The sequence below is a fragment of the Cyprinodon tularosa genome, unplaced genomic scaffold (assembly GCF_016077235.1).
Source record: "Cyprinodon tularosa strain WSP-4 unplaced genomic scaffold, ASM1607723v1 ctg482, whole genome shotgun sequence".
Taxonomy (NCBI): domain Eukaryota; kingdom Metazoa; phylum Chordata; class Actinopteri; order Cyprinodontiformes; family Cyprinodontidae; genus Cyprinodon; species Cyprinodon tularosa.
In genome coordinates, this window is record NW_024039210.1 from 956,427 (window position 1) to 969,904 (window position 13,478).

A 13,478-nucleotide genomic window follows, 5' to 3' on the forward strand; every position below is an offset into this window, starting at 1 on the left:
ACCCTGGGGCACACTGATATAAGAATGACTTCCATACTGGTATTCACAGGCACCAGTGGGCCCTCTGACCACCATTGCTAAGGTTAAAGTAACTTGCCCAAGTACACAAAATCTGCAAATGAAAGAACTGGGTTTAAAACCAGTGACCTCTCAGATGCAGGGCAAAGAGTAAATGAATCTGCTTACATCCATATAGACATACATTTTTTTCCAGAATTTTCTTTCTTGTTTTACTATGGCCAGATGACTAATAGGGTATGGTTTACCAAAGCTAAAACATCAGTCTTTCTGGGAATGTTCATTTCCCTGAACAAATTACAGCTATTATTACAATAGCTACAGGCTCATTATGACAGTCCTCTAGAGACACTGTATCTTTTCATTTCTGCTGTGTGTTGTAATTGTCCTGGTATTTGACCATATTAGCTGAACAAGAGAAGAGGATGTTAAGCATACACCTTCTGCTCACCCAAGAGGACTGTCTAATTCTATTTAGGTCAAAGACAGAACCAGACAAAAGTATATGAGCAAACTAAGCTTTTACTAACAGACTCTATGCGGACAAGCTGAATCAAACAATACCAGACATTGCCCTTAGAATGAAGATATACTGTACATTAGAAGGATCAGTAATTAATATGAATTTTATAGTCATTAAGCTTGAAAACTAAAATCCCGTATTTATGAATATTATATTTTAAATAAGTTTAAAATTGTAACAGATGTTTTATAACTTGGGTCTTCAACGTTTTCCAGGTCAAGGACCCCCAAACTGATGGTGAGATGGAGCGAGAACCCCCTAATAATTAGGGCCTAATTACATATAGTATGAAATTGTGTTCTATCAAGCTGGTCCTATAGTCACTCTATTATAGATGGTGTCATGTGGGGAAAGTAATTTCTCACTGGGATTATTAAAGTATTTCTGGTTCTGATTCCTCATTGATGGGACAGGTGTTGTGAATGAAACGGTGCCCAACTTGAAAGAGCTCCTGTGTGTCGCTGAATGTGTGCATTGATGACTGAAAGACATCATCTGCCTCCATTTATCTGTTTACTACAGATAAATAAATTGATTAGACAAAAAGTCTAATCAACCAAAACTTTCGCGACCCCCATGCAGTACCTCTGTGGATCCCCTTGGGGTCCCGGACCCCTGTTGAAGACCTCCATTTTAGAAGTTAATGTTTCAGCAGTCAATATCGCTTTTTTTGTGTGTATTTTCTAAACTTCTTTTGGAATGATCAGAGGCATGCACAAACTTTTTGTCAGGCAGGGTCAGAAAGAAAGAAAAAAGGCACATATAGTGCATCCTCTCCATCATTTTGCTTCCATAGGAGGCACATTAGCATGTGTTTAGACTCCCGAAGCTCACTTAGGCAAGCGTTTTTTTCAACAATTTGGGTGACGCACACTGTGCTCCTCACTGTCAGTCATCCAGGTATTTCTGTGCCTGGTAGCAGTGGAGCTCTTTGCCAAAATCTTTACTGACTGTGTGCCCCTTATTATATATATATTGTATAAAATTGTGTTATATCAAACTGGGCCTATAGTCACACTAGATGGTGTCATGTAATGAAAGTAATTTCGCCCTGGGATTATTAAAGCATTTCTGGTTCTGATTTCTGGTTGATGGGACAGGTGTTTTGAATGAAACGGTGCCCAGCTTGAAAGAGCTCCTGTGTGTTGCTGAATGTGTGCATTGATGACTGAAAGACATATTCTACCCCCATTTATCTGTTTACTACAGTCTGTTGAATTTATGTTATGTTGATTTAAAGACTTTTCAATAAGTGGAAAAAACTGCATGGGTAATATTTAAAAAAAGTCTAATCAACCAAAACTTTCAGACCCCCATGCAGTACCTCTGAGGACCCCTATGGTTCTTGTTGTTTTTTTAAACAAGTGCATTTTATCTTGAACTAAGGAGGTAAGTGAAACACTTTGCCAATGGAAAAAGAATATTTACTTTTAAAATAACAAAAAATAAATAAATAAATAAATAAACAACTGCATTATCTTATATTAGCGGCATAATATCTAATTATCTTATTTTAAGACTAAAAAATACTAATTCCATTGGCAAGCCATCTTTTTTACCTGCTCAAATTGAGGGTAAATACACTTAAAGGAATAGTACACCCAAAACATGATTAGCCTTCATTTTCTACTCACCCCCATGCTGAACAACACTCTGGAGTACTTTTTTGATATCTCAAATGCATCTGGAGATCTGGGAGGCTTCTTGCTGTCTGCTGACATTCAAATAATGGAGGTCTATGGTGACCGAGGCAGAAAGGTCCATAAAAGTCCACAAAAAACGTGTCAATATTCCTCCATACTGCTCGTCCAATATATTCCAAGTGTCCTGAGTGGGTAGCATCCAGAATTTACTCGAAACAAAGTCATTTAGAATGTTTTTAGAGCATAAACAGTAGTGTATAGGATTTCCTGAAAGCGCGCACATGCGCGATCCCGACGCTACGGAAGCCGGCAGACCAAACCAGCGCATTCAGCTCGGCAAAGAACTCATGCTCTTCCTCAACACTGAAGTCCTCAGACATTTTTCTTTCGTTGTTTCTTTCTTTGCACAGGTAAACAGCACATTTCTTCTTCTACGCTTGCATTATTGGCAGAGCAGACGCTGAATGCGCACTTTCATCTGGTTTGGTCTGCCGGCTTCCGTAGACTCGTGAGCGTGCATGTGCGCGCTTTCAGGAAATCCTATACACTACTGTTTAGGCTCTAAAACGTTCTAAATGACTTCGTTTCGAGTAAATTCTGGACGCTACCCACTCAGGACACTTGGAATACATTGGACGAGCAGTATGGAGGAATATTGACACGTTTTTTGTGGACTTTTATGGACCTTTCTGCCTCGGTCACCATAGACCTCCATTATTTGAATGTCAGCAGACAGCAAGAAGCCTCCCAGATCTCCAGATGCATTTGAGATATCAAAAAAGTACTCCAGAGTGTTGTTCAGCATGGGGGTGAGTAGAAAATGAAGGCTAATCATGTTTTGGGTGTACTATTCCTTTAATTTAAGCCATTCTTCGTCATTTTTTGATCGTTTTTGTAACGTAAGAGAAAATAAACGCCAAAGGAAAGATAATGATTGTGTGACGTTTTGATGGGAGCCCTCAATCAAAGTCCACTTCATCCTGGGTGGGATATGGCGTCAGAGAATTCAACGCATCCTTGTAATGAAGTTACAGAGGGTGGTAGTTGGCCATTAGTGGCTTACACACAGTGACACATGGATCCAGCCCGCAAAAAAGCAACGTGGGTGCAGGCGCGTGCATGCGCCCACGTGAGTCGATCCAGTGGGATATGAAGCTCCGAGGTTGCATAAGCACCATCCCGACTGTAATTTTGTTTGGAAATATTGTTAGTAGCTGTATGTCCTGATATTTACACATGTTGGAGGGGATGTATCCCTCCAGAATTCCCAAACATTTCCCCTTCTCAGTGAATCAGTGTTTTTTTCTTGTGGAGATCAATCAGCGCGCAATATTAGAAGCTGAATGAAGTTGTTTGGTTAAGGTGAGTGAGTACAATCTCCCTCACGCCGTGATTCACACACCGAGCATGCAGACGGTGACTGTAGCAGCGGAGACTTCTGACGTCAGACCGGGAGAGTGACACGCGCATCCAATAAGGGGCCGAGGATGTGCAGCGCGAGGACGGAGCTCGTCTAGAGAAGGCTAATAACCATGCCAACTGGAGGATATAGCGCGCGCCGCTGACTGGCGGGGTCCTAAAAGAAAAAAAAGAAAAAAAAAAAGGAGACAGGGGAGGGAAACCCTGGAAGAAGACACAACCGGCTCTTAGAGGAGGAGAAAGGGGCTTCAAAGGCATCCTTCAAAGGGGAGACGAAAAAGACGAGGAGCTGGTAATTTATATTTTAATTTCCTATATATGTGGCATGTTTTCCCATTTATTCCCACTTTTAATCCAACATCCCCCCCACCTGCATAACCTCCCCCTCTCATCCTCCCCCCCTTGCTGGCTCAGGGACCGCACTGCTGCAGCTGAGTGAAGCGGATCAAGGTAGCCCTTTTTTTTTTCTTTCTCCCCCCCTCTGACACTCAGAGCGGGCTTTTTATGCTGCACCGGTGCATGCGGATGAACCCCGCAACCGTTACCGCAGGGAATGGACCGGCCACCATGGAGAGCTGCAGGGTGTGCGGCGGCGGTGACCTTCCCTTGGCCGCTTTGCAGGCATTGATGTTGGCGGCGCGTTCACGTTCCCCGTGCGTGTATTTCTGCTCGTGAAAGAAGAGTTGTCAGGTGTGTGTGTGTGTGTGTGAAAGAAACTGAGATGGCGAGGAGGAGGGGTGTAAAGTGGGAAGTGCGCGTGAGGGATGATCAACTGCACCCCCTCCTCTCTTTTTTATGAATGAAACTCGACATTCGCGCTCGCTCTGGCAATGCACTAAATTTAGCGCAGCTGCAGCATACGATGTGGATCACAATCCGGATTTAGAGCGCTCTTCTTTTTTATTTATTTAAAGGAAAACGCGCACACGCATCTTTGCGCGCTCGCGTCCACGCCGCTGGTGAATTAAACAGCAGCGCTGCGCCGTGCCCCGGGACGTCATGCACCATTTTTGGAGATGCTCTAAAAATAGAATAAGGGGAAGATGGTTCAGACTGTAAGAAAAACTAGAATCTTGGACTCTGTTCCGCTTCTGAAAGGTAAGGACGCGGTGCGCTCAGGCTCTGGATGGCGCAAACTGGGGGGATTTAATTGTGTTGCATGTGTCATGTTGCCTTCAAGCTAAAATGGAAGGAATACCTCCATCCCATGAGTGAAAGTGTGTGTGAGTCTGTCCACACCTGCTCTTGTTGTGGTATCAAAAAAACAACACCGAAAAAAACCATCAGGAGTGTGAGTGGGCGGCTGCACAACGTGGGTGCTTAAGGGTCAAGTAGATGCTTGCTTTCATGAATGAACGTTTGGGTGGATAGAAATGACTGTCTTGTTTATCTGTTTATTAGCAGTGTAGCCATCCTGCTCATGAGCTGAGATTGCAGGATACATGGTATTAAATTCATGACAATCATATGAGTTCTAGCTTTATTTCTTGGCAATTAGACAATCCTTTTTTTTGTTTTTCAAAATAAAATCAATGTTTAAACAAACTTTATTCTGTATATTGTTATCCAGCCATACACATAGTGTTAAATGAATATCTAACTCTAACATTATCTAAGACCGAAGCTACAAAAATAATGCAATATGTTTCAACTGTTGTTATTTTTTGTTAAGAAACAGAAAAAAAGGTTCTGAAACTTTTTTAGTTTAGCCTAAATACGATTTGATTATTTAACGTATTGTGAATTTTGAGCTTGAAAGAATCAAATTCATGATCATAATAAAAAGAGGTGTAGCCATTTAGGAGAAAGCAACATGAAGCTATGAAGTTGTGGCTAAAGCCGGGCATAAACTGTACGATTTTTTTGCCCTTTTCGAGCCGATTCTCCAGTCGTGCGAGAACTTTTCGATCGGGCCGAGTTTCAGCCTCGCTGTGCATTGTGCGTCGTGTAGTATACAGGGGGTCACGAGGGGCGATTAGCCTCTCAAGACCACCTCGTGATCAGGAATTGTAAGCTCAGGAGAGAATCAAACAGGTTTGAAATTCAGTCGGCCGTCGTAAGATCGCATTAGTGAGTCATGAACTATTAAAGGAAAATTCCGGTTTTTAACACTTTTAGCCCATTTTCTGTAGTGTCCAGGATGAAATCGAATGATCGACACCAAAATAAATATATTTTATAAACTTCCGCTTCCCGTTCGAATCTGAAGCGTTGCACACTCCAGACCACTAGTTGGCGACGGTATCCTCTACCGTCAAACTCAAAGTCCAATATGTCCTCCTCAAGAATCCACCTTTCGTATTCCATTTTCAGAGTTTTTTAAAGTGTTTAACAGAGACGTTAGCACCTCGACGTCGGAGTACACAGAGTGAAGCAGAAACACTTGGGCCTTGCGAAAAGACTACAACTGCGTAAACAGGCCCCATTTCCGTTTCCGGTGGCGGAGGGATATTGACTATTCCAACAGAACTCAATGGGATTTACAAAATGCTAAATAAAACACTACAGGAACGGTTTTTCTTCACGAAACTTTTTTTGGAACGTCATTGAACAGTGCTGACGACACGGTGAGTAGCATATTTAAAGTTTAAGGTTGTTTTAAGGACATTATCGGACATGCACAATGGAAGCCATTCTGAAGCAGCCAGGGGGGGATTCTGCATGAGCCAAATAGCAGAGACAGGACCAATTGTCAAAATTTTGGTGTCGATCATTCGATTTCATCCTGGACACTACAGAAAATGGGCTAAAAGTGTTAAAAACCGGAATTTTCCTTTAAACCCTGCGGTTTCATCATACAGTTTGAGCTGTAGCTGCGTGCAACGATTGGAAATATCTCACAGTGTATGCCCGGCTTAACAAATGTCAGTGTTAGCCACAATTTGGTAACGATTCCAGCATAGCTAGCATAGTGTATCATTGCAGTGTTTTACAGATCTTTGTGTAAGCCTTTAGCCAAGTATGTCAAATGATGCCACACAAGCCATTTAGAAGGCTTCATCTGTGCAAGATGAAAATGGAAGAACTTTCCTTAGAACAAGATCACCAGAAATAAGCTTATAAAAAATACATGTCATAAACATGCAAAGATGACCACTTTCTTATCCACATCTTGCAAATTCATAAATCTTTAAATGCATGGAGAGTGATACAGCTTGAGTCAGCTTTCAAAATTGTCATTATTGCCGAACCAAAGGTACCTGGAAATGAAAATCAGCAGGTTTAGCTTAGAGCATTGCAAACAAAATGAGTGTTGGGCATTGACAATTCTAAAGAGTTAAACACAAAATGCCGCTGCTAGAGAAGGAGTTCATCTTGGGCTTAAGAACGACGATCAGAGGCCCATTTCACAAAGCGGGTTTCAGAAATTCCAAAAAAAGAAAATGAAAAACAATCCACTGGACTTTGTTTCCAAGTTTGAAGACGTTTGGCTTCCCATCCAGGAAGTTTTTTCAAGTCAAAATGTGAGGAATAGTGTTGAGTTCGAGGTTTAATAAATGCAAATGGAAATGGACTAAAGTGTCCACCCTTGTCGAATGGGGGTCTTTTGGCCCTCCAAAGGGGTGGACCGCTTTGTCTGTTTGAATATGCATGTCTTCAAAACAAAAACAAGGTTTTGATGGGCTACTGTATAAAACCTTGAACTCAACGCTATTCCTGACATTTTGAATTGAAAAAGCTTCCTGATTGGGAAGCCAAATGTTTTCAAACTTGGAAACTAAGTCCAGTGGAGTGTTTTTAATTTTCTTTTTTTGGAATGCCTATGACCTGGATAACAGAATATTTACCAGCAGGTTTAACAAAGTCAGACTCAAATCCTCAACTCTGAATGGATCTAGTCTGAGGTTGGAAATGATGAGTTTTTGGTTTCACAACCGCTGCTGTGAGTTAGTTTGATCAACGCTGAGTAGGTTCGCTCAGAGTCAAGCAAATGCGTAATGAAAACATATCAACGGTGGAGCCCCTATTTGACAAGTCACCATAACAACAGGCAAGAAGAAGTGCCTTGGAAATGTACATTTCAATCCAGAAATGGAAATAAAATGGAGAATATAGCCTCCTTTGCAGCACTATAACTGCAAAGGAGAGTGAGATGGTGTAGGAAAAGATTTCTGCCTGAGTTAATGTATAAGTTTCTTTCTCTGTTGTTCTATTTGTAGATCACTAAAATTGGATTCTTCCTGGTGAAAATAGCATTCCAAGCTGGAACTGTAACAATGCAGTAGATTTTCTAAATTACATATTTGTCAGCAAAAACTGAATTTCAGAAAGTGGAAAAGAAATGGTATTAGTAAGAATTAAGTTTATATATCTGGAAATATTAAGTGGCTGTTTTAACATTTATCAGCTTGACTCAATATGTATGTTTGACATCTAAAACATATTTCTTCCTAATCACAGTAATGGAAATTAGGATCAAATAACAATATGGATGTGGAGATCTTCCATTATACAGTGAATACTAAGTGGCTGTTTGCAGCCGATTCAGAGGTTATCATCCCATTAAATGTCCATTATTAGTGTTTATCAGTTCCATAGAATGGCTTTAGATTGCCCCTACTACCTACCAGGGCGCTCAGTAGTTATGACCAAATGAATCCTAATCCTAAGGTAATTCTCTTTTTGCTTATGGAATTAATTAACCTATTTATGTGCAATCTTAACAAAATTTTAGTTGTTCTTCATGTGTCATAAAACAATTTATCTGTATGATATTAAACAAACAAAAAAACAGAAATATCATATCCCGTCAGCTGAGTTACTTTACTCACCACATTAAATCCATGTGATGGAAAATGTGGAATTCATTCAAAGTAAAGCTTGAAAACACAGTAAAAAAAAAAAAAAGGTTGTTTGTAAATAAGGTAGATAAAAAGGTTTGGAATTTTTTCATTTTTCAACCGATATTTCTCAGTCCAACAAATGGCAGGGGGTGATATATTTGCAGTTGACTAGGACATGCACATCCTCAAAGCGCGTCTTCTGCACCGCTGGTAATATTGATAACCATTTGCGGACACTGCTAAAACCCAATAAAGTAAACATGCTCAACATATTCTCATTATCAGTTCGTATGAAACCGTATGAAAAGTTATGCACACGTTTTGGACGTTTTTCCTCAAAAAACCGCGTCAGTGCGCATGCGCAGGCGGACAGACAAAAAAAGCAGATCCGCAGACGGACGTAAAACTGGGAAAAACAGTGCAATAATCACTTCTTCATGTCTCTAACTACATTGCTTGCTGTTTTATATCTTAGGGTCAGGGTTAGGGCTAATTGTATTTTAAATTCTGTGTTCTTGAATATGTGCGTAAGATGCGCATGCGCATACGACGAAAAAAACATCCAAAACGTACAAAATTACGGTGCATAACTTTTCGTACGATTTCATACGAACTCATAATGAGAATACACTGACATGCTTGTTTTCTTGTCAAATACGTATAAGTTTGGTCCAGTGGGAATAGTTTCCTCTCTTCCAGTTATTTTAACTATGTTATGAGAAATTATACTTTTTGGATTGTTATTCATTTGTTTATCTGCAAAAGATCTGCAAAGTCAGACTGAACTGGAGATTTTTTTTTATGGAAAGCACACAGCTTCATTGTAGGAGAGAATTTTTCATTTTTATTGTTTTATTAAAATTAAATCTGTATTTAAACGTAAGACGAAAGAAAATCACTCTTAAAAATTATCATTGAAAGGCGGAGTCTATCGTCAATGGTCGATAGATTTGTCCAATTGCCCATCCTTAGTAGATAAAAAGTATAAAATAGATAAATAGTAGCAGATGTTCTGAATATTTCTGAATATTATCAGCCATAAGAAACCTACTAGAAGGTATAGAAGGCACAGTCTGAAGACATTCTATGGGACTGGAGCTGTTTGCTGACTGTGCAGCTGTTTTCTATAATGCTGTTATCTCACATCAATGTGCTCTCACTGATATCAAGTTCTGTTAAATAGCTGTTAAAGACGTCTGTGTAATGCAAATGTGAGGGCGGATAAGGTCTGGATGTATGTGATGGATTGTGAGGTGAAAAAGTAGCTCCCTTAAAGATAACGTTCTAAATATATAAGGTACAGTATGCGGTCCGATGACCCTCTCCTTCTAAATATTTAAGTCTCTGCGAATGATTGCCGCTTGAGTGTATTCTCGACAAAAGGACATGCTATGTTTTTAACACCTATGGTGTCTAAAGGACGTAGTAAATGATTTTCTTTTTACTGTTTGCACGAAACTACAAGAAAACTCTCCTGTCTAAATCAGGGAATAAAACAATGTAATTGGATTTCAGGACTCAGGAGACAGACAACACTGAGTTTATTGGGAAACACTTGTTCCTGACTAGGTGAACTCTAGAGTGAATGTCACCGCTAAAACAGACAGAGGTTGAGTAAACTTTATTTGTGAAACAGAAAACTTAGATTTCAGGTGTAAGAAAGTTCTCAGTAAACCTAATTTGTGAAGTGGACCCCAGTTCTCTTTCTATGCTTTGGAAATTACGCATAGTGCAAAGATCCTTTCTACTCTCATGTGCTTTTACCTTAATTCCTACTACATTTCATTGTAGTTCATGAGCATAAGAAGTGTTTGGTCTACTTCAACCCACCATGAAATCTCTGTCCTTTTGGAATATATGCAGATAGCAAAAATGCATCAAAAATCAGAGTTCACTTGAGAAAAAAATTGACTTTTAATGTTACACAGTCCATTGCCTTAAGATCTATTTTTACCTCTACTCTGCATAAAATGATACAACTAATAACATCTCTATTTGCCTTTCTTCATTTTTACCTTTATCTTTTTTAAACCCATGACCATTGAAACAAACATTTAATACATTTTATAAACTTACCAAATTCCTACTTTGCCTTTTAATGTACTAAAATATTCTTCTACCTCCCTTCTTTCCCTTTTCCTTCTTTTTCTTTCATATCTCCAGCTATGGTTTTTTCCTTGGCTGCCGCCGCAGCAGCAGCCATGAGCAGTGGTGGTGGCAATGGCTTCAACTCTTCCACCCCCCTCGACTCTTTCGATTCCTCGACATCCTGGAACGTAAGTGAGGATCCCACTAATTCCTCTTCAGAACCCTTCTTGCGAACTTTGAGTCCGGACCTTCAGCCAGGCACCAGCTTCAACGCAGTGCAGGAAGTCAACCCTTGGGATATTGCTCTGTGTGTAACAGGGACGCTCATCTCCTGCGAGAATGCGTTAGTCATCGCAGTGCTGTTCTACACGCCGACGCTCCGTGCTCCCATGTTCATTCTGATTGGATCACTAGCTGTGTCAGACCTCCTAGCCGGTCTGGGCCTCATCTTAAACTTTGTTTTCACCTATTTGATAGATAACTCGGTAGAGTTTGTGACATTGCTGTCAGTTGGAATACTCATCTCAGCGTTTTCGGCATCAGTATTTAACATCCTCGCCATTACTGTTGATCGTTACCTGTCGCTGTACAATGCCTTGACCTATCACACTGAGCGGACAGTCACATTCACTTACATGATGGTGGTTTTTATCTGGGTGACATGTGTCACTCTAGGTCTGCTGCCAGTGCTGGGATGGAACTGTCTGAGGGAACCAACTACATGCAGCATCTGTTGGCCCGTCACCAAAAACAATGCGGTGGTGCTCGCCGTCACCTTCCTCCTTGTCTTCGCTCTTATGATGCAGCTCTACCTTCAGATTTGCAAAATCGCGTTCCGCCATGCTCAACAGATAGCGGTCCAGCACCAGTTCATGGCTATCTCCACCACCAAAGGGGTCTCCACATTGTCGGTCATCCTGTGTGCCTTCGGGGTGTGCTGGCTGCCATTCGCCATGTACTCCATTGTGGCTGACTCCAGCTACCCCGTGATATATACCTACGCCACGGTCCTTCCAGCCACATGCTGCTCCGTGATAAACCCCGTCATCTATGCTTTCCGGAACCCGGACATACAGAAGTCGCTATGGATGGCTTGCTGTGGCTGCGTCCCGTCCAACCTCTCCCTTAGACCCAGGACTTCCAGTGATGTGTAGCAAGAAAGATTTTGGTGTAGACTCATGCAAAATGAAGAACCACGGTAAAAGGATCAGAAGTTAGGGATGAAAATAGAAAGATGGCTTTGCTCTTCTCATCATATCAAGGCTGAAAGCTGATGACAAACGCTGAGCTGGCCACAGTTGAAGAGGCACTGACAGATGACTGAGAGGAGGCATGGTCAAAAAAAAGAAGGAGCTAAGAAATACCATGTCCTGTTTGTAGCCTGGAAAACAACCAACAGCAGGAAGGGAAAAGCTGGAAACCAACTGCAAAATCCTGATTCAAGGTATCTTTTAAAGTTCTCTCTTTCTTTGGGTATGAGAGAAATGAGGCCTCTAATGAGTAGCATATGTGTGAAGGGGATTTTTGGGTGAAAAAAAATTGTACTAAATCTCCAGAGGATGCTCTGGATGGTTATGCAATCAGGAGGAATGCTTAAAATACTGTACGTGTCTTCACTCCTGTCTTTGAAATCTACTGCTGTGTGGATAAAAATACAATGAGCTAAATATACAAAATGAATGACTTTCAACATTCTTAATGAGCTATATTTATTGTGATCTCTTGATCATTTCGTAGGAATCTGCTCTAAATCAGCCATGTTCCCTTTATGAGAAGTAGTTGGAAAATTCAGAACTCAGCTTTAACATTTTACATCACTTAAAGCCCATATTTTCACCCAAAGCCAACATCCCAGCCTTCCATCTTAAACATCCCAAAAACAATCTAACTGACTGATAAATGGGGGGAAAGTTTAGGGAGGAATTGCTAAATTTAGAGCTGGCATGTGTTGTCCTTGGCATCGTGACATAAAACCTGCTCTGCGTCTGAAGAAAAATAGGCTTCTCAGGCTGCTGCTGCTGGGTTGGGACTAGAAAAGCAAAGAGCTGATTTCAGCACCAAGGACAGCTCCACTGCAGAGCACAGCTACCCTGGGAAATACTCTCAGCTGTGGTGTGGGTGTGTGTTTGAGAGTATGGGGGGCGAGGGATAAAAAGTAGGCTATGCTGTTTTTTTATAGGCTCTTGATGGGGAATGGAAGACGGGACTTTAAGGACAAGTCCCATTTCATCTGGTTAGGTGGAACTGACAGTAAATATATATGAAAATTCACAAAGCCCATACGTAGAACAGAGTTCTTGACATTGCAATGGAAAAAATGGTGGATTTTTTTCTCTCTATCAGACATAAACATCTAGGCTGTTATGTGATTCTTACTTTCATCAAGAAAATTTTTTTTTTTGTTGTATTTAAACAATAAACCCAAAGAAAACCAAGTAAAAAGACATTACTGTTGGGCAATTAATTGCATTTGCAATATAATTTTGATTTGACAAAAGGCACTTTTCAAATTGCAGAGGAACTCAGTTTTGGTAGCATTATATTTTAAAGTCACAAAATGTCTCCCTCCAGCTTTTTAGATGGGGGTAATACACTTAAAGTGTGTTTCAAACAGCAGTATTTAATTGCTTTAAATGTGCAAAACTATATCTTATTTTTGTCATAATTTATAAGCTGATTTAAGCAGGTAAACTAGAAGGAGCAGTGCTTGCAGTTGGCTGTATAACAGATATGCTGCTTATGTAGCATATATGTTATACAGCCTATATGTAGCTTACCAGCATTAGTTTTTAAAGAGTGTCAAATTAGTCGGACTGATATACGAGGCTTTAGTTTTACACACAATAACTGTTTGTGGTTTAATGGAAATTGTAAATATGTCAAAACGGCCAAAATATTGTTGTTAATAAAAAAATGAGAGGGCTTTCTTTCAGCTAGCTGATCAACAGTGTGCAGTGGGCCTTACAGGTTAGGGATAGAAAACAATTCTTTATTCTATGCTCC

General features: G+C 40.5%; 1 protein-coding gene across 4 annotated transcripts; it reads left to right on the top strand.

The window, feature by feature from the left end:
* Window positions 1–3,866: 3,866 nt before the first annotated feature.
* gpr185b (G protein-coupled receptor 185 b) lies at window positions 3,867–12,859 on the top strand. Of its 4 annotated transcripts, none has more exons than XM_038302100.1 (2): window positions 3,867–3,895; window positions 10,551–12,859. In XM_038302100.1, the coding sequence occupies exon 2, from the start codon at window positions 10,553–10,555 to the stop codon at window positions 11,627–11,629; it is 1,077 nt and encodes a 358-aa protein (XP_038158028.1). In that variant the 5' UTR covers window positions 3,867–3,895; window positions 10,551–10,552; the 3' UTR covers window positions 11,630–12,859. The 4 variants fall into 4 exon arrangements, with proteins under 4 accessions (XP_038158028.1, XP_038158030.1, XP_038158029.1 ...); XM_038302102.1 differs by lacking the exon at window positions 3,867–3,895 and adding an exon at window positions 4,017–4,053; XM_038302101.1 differs by lacking the exon at window positions 3,867–3,895 and adding an exon at window positions 4,075–4,293.
* Window positions 12,860–13,478: the final 619 nt, after the last annotated feature.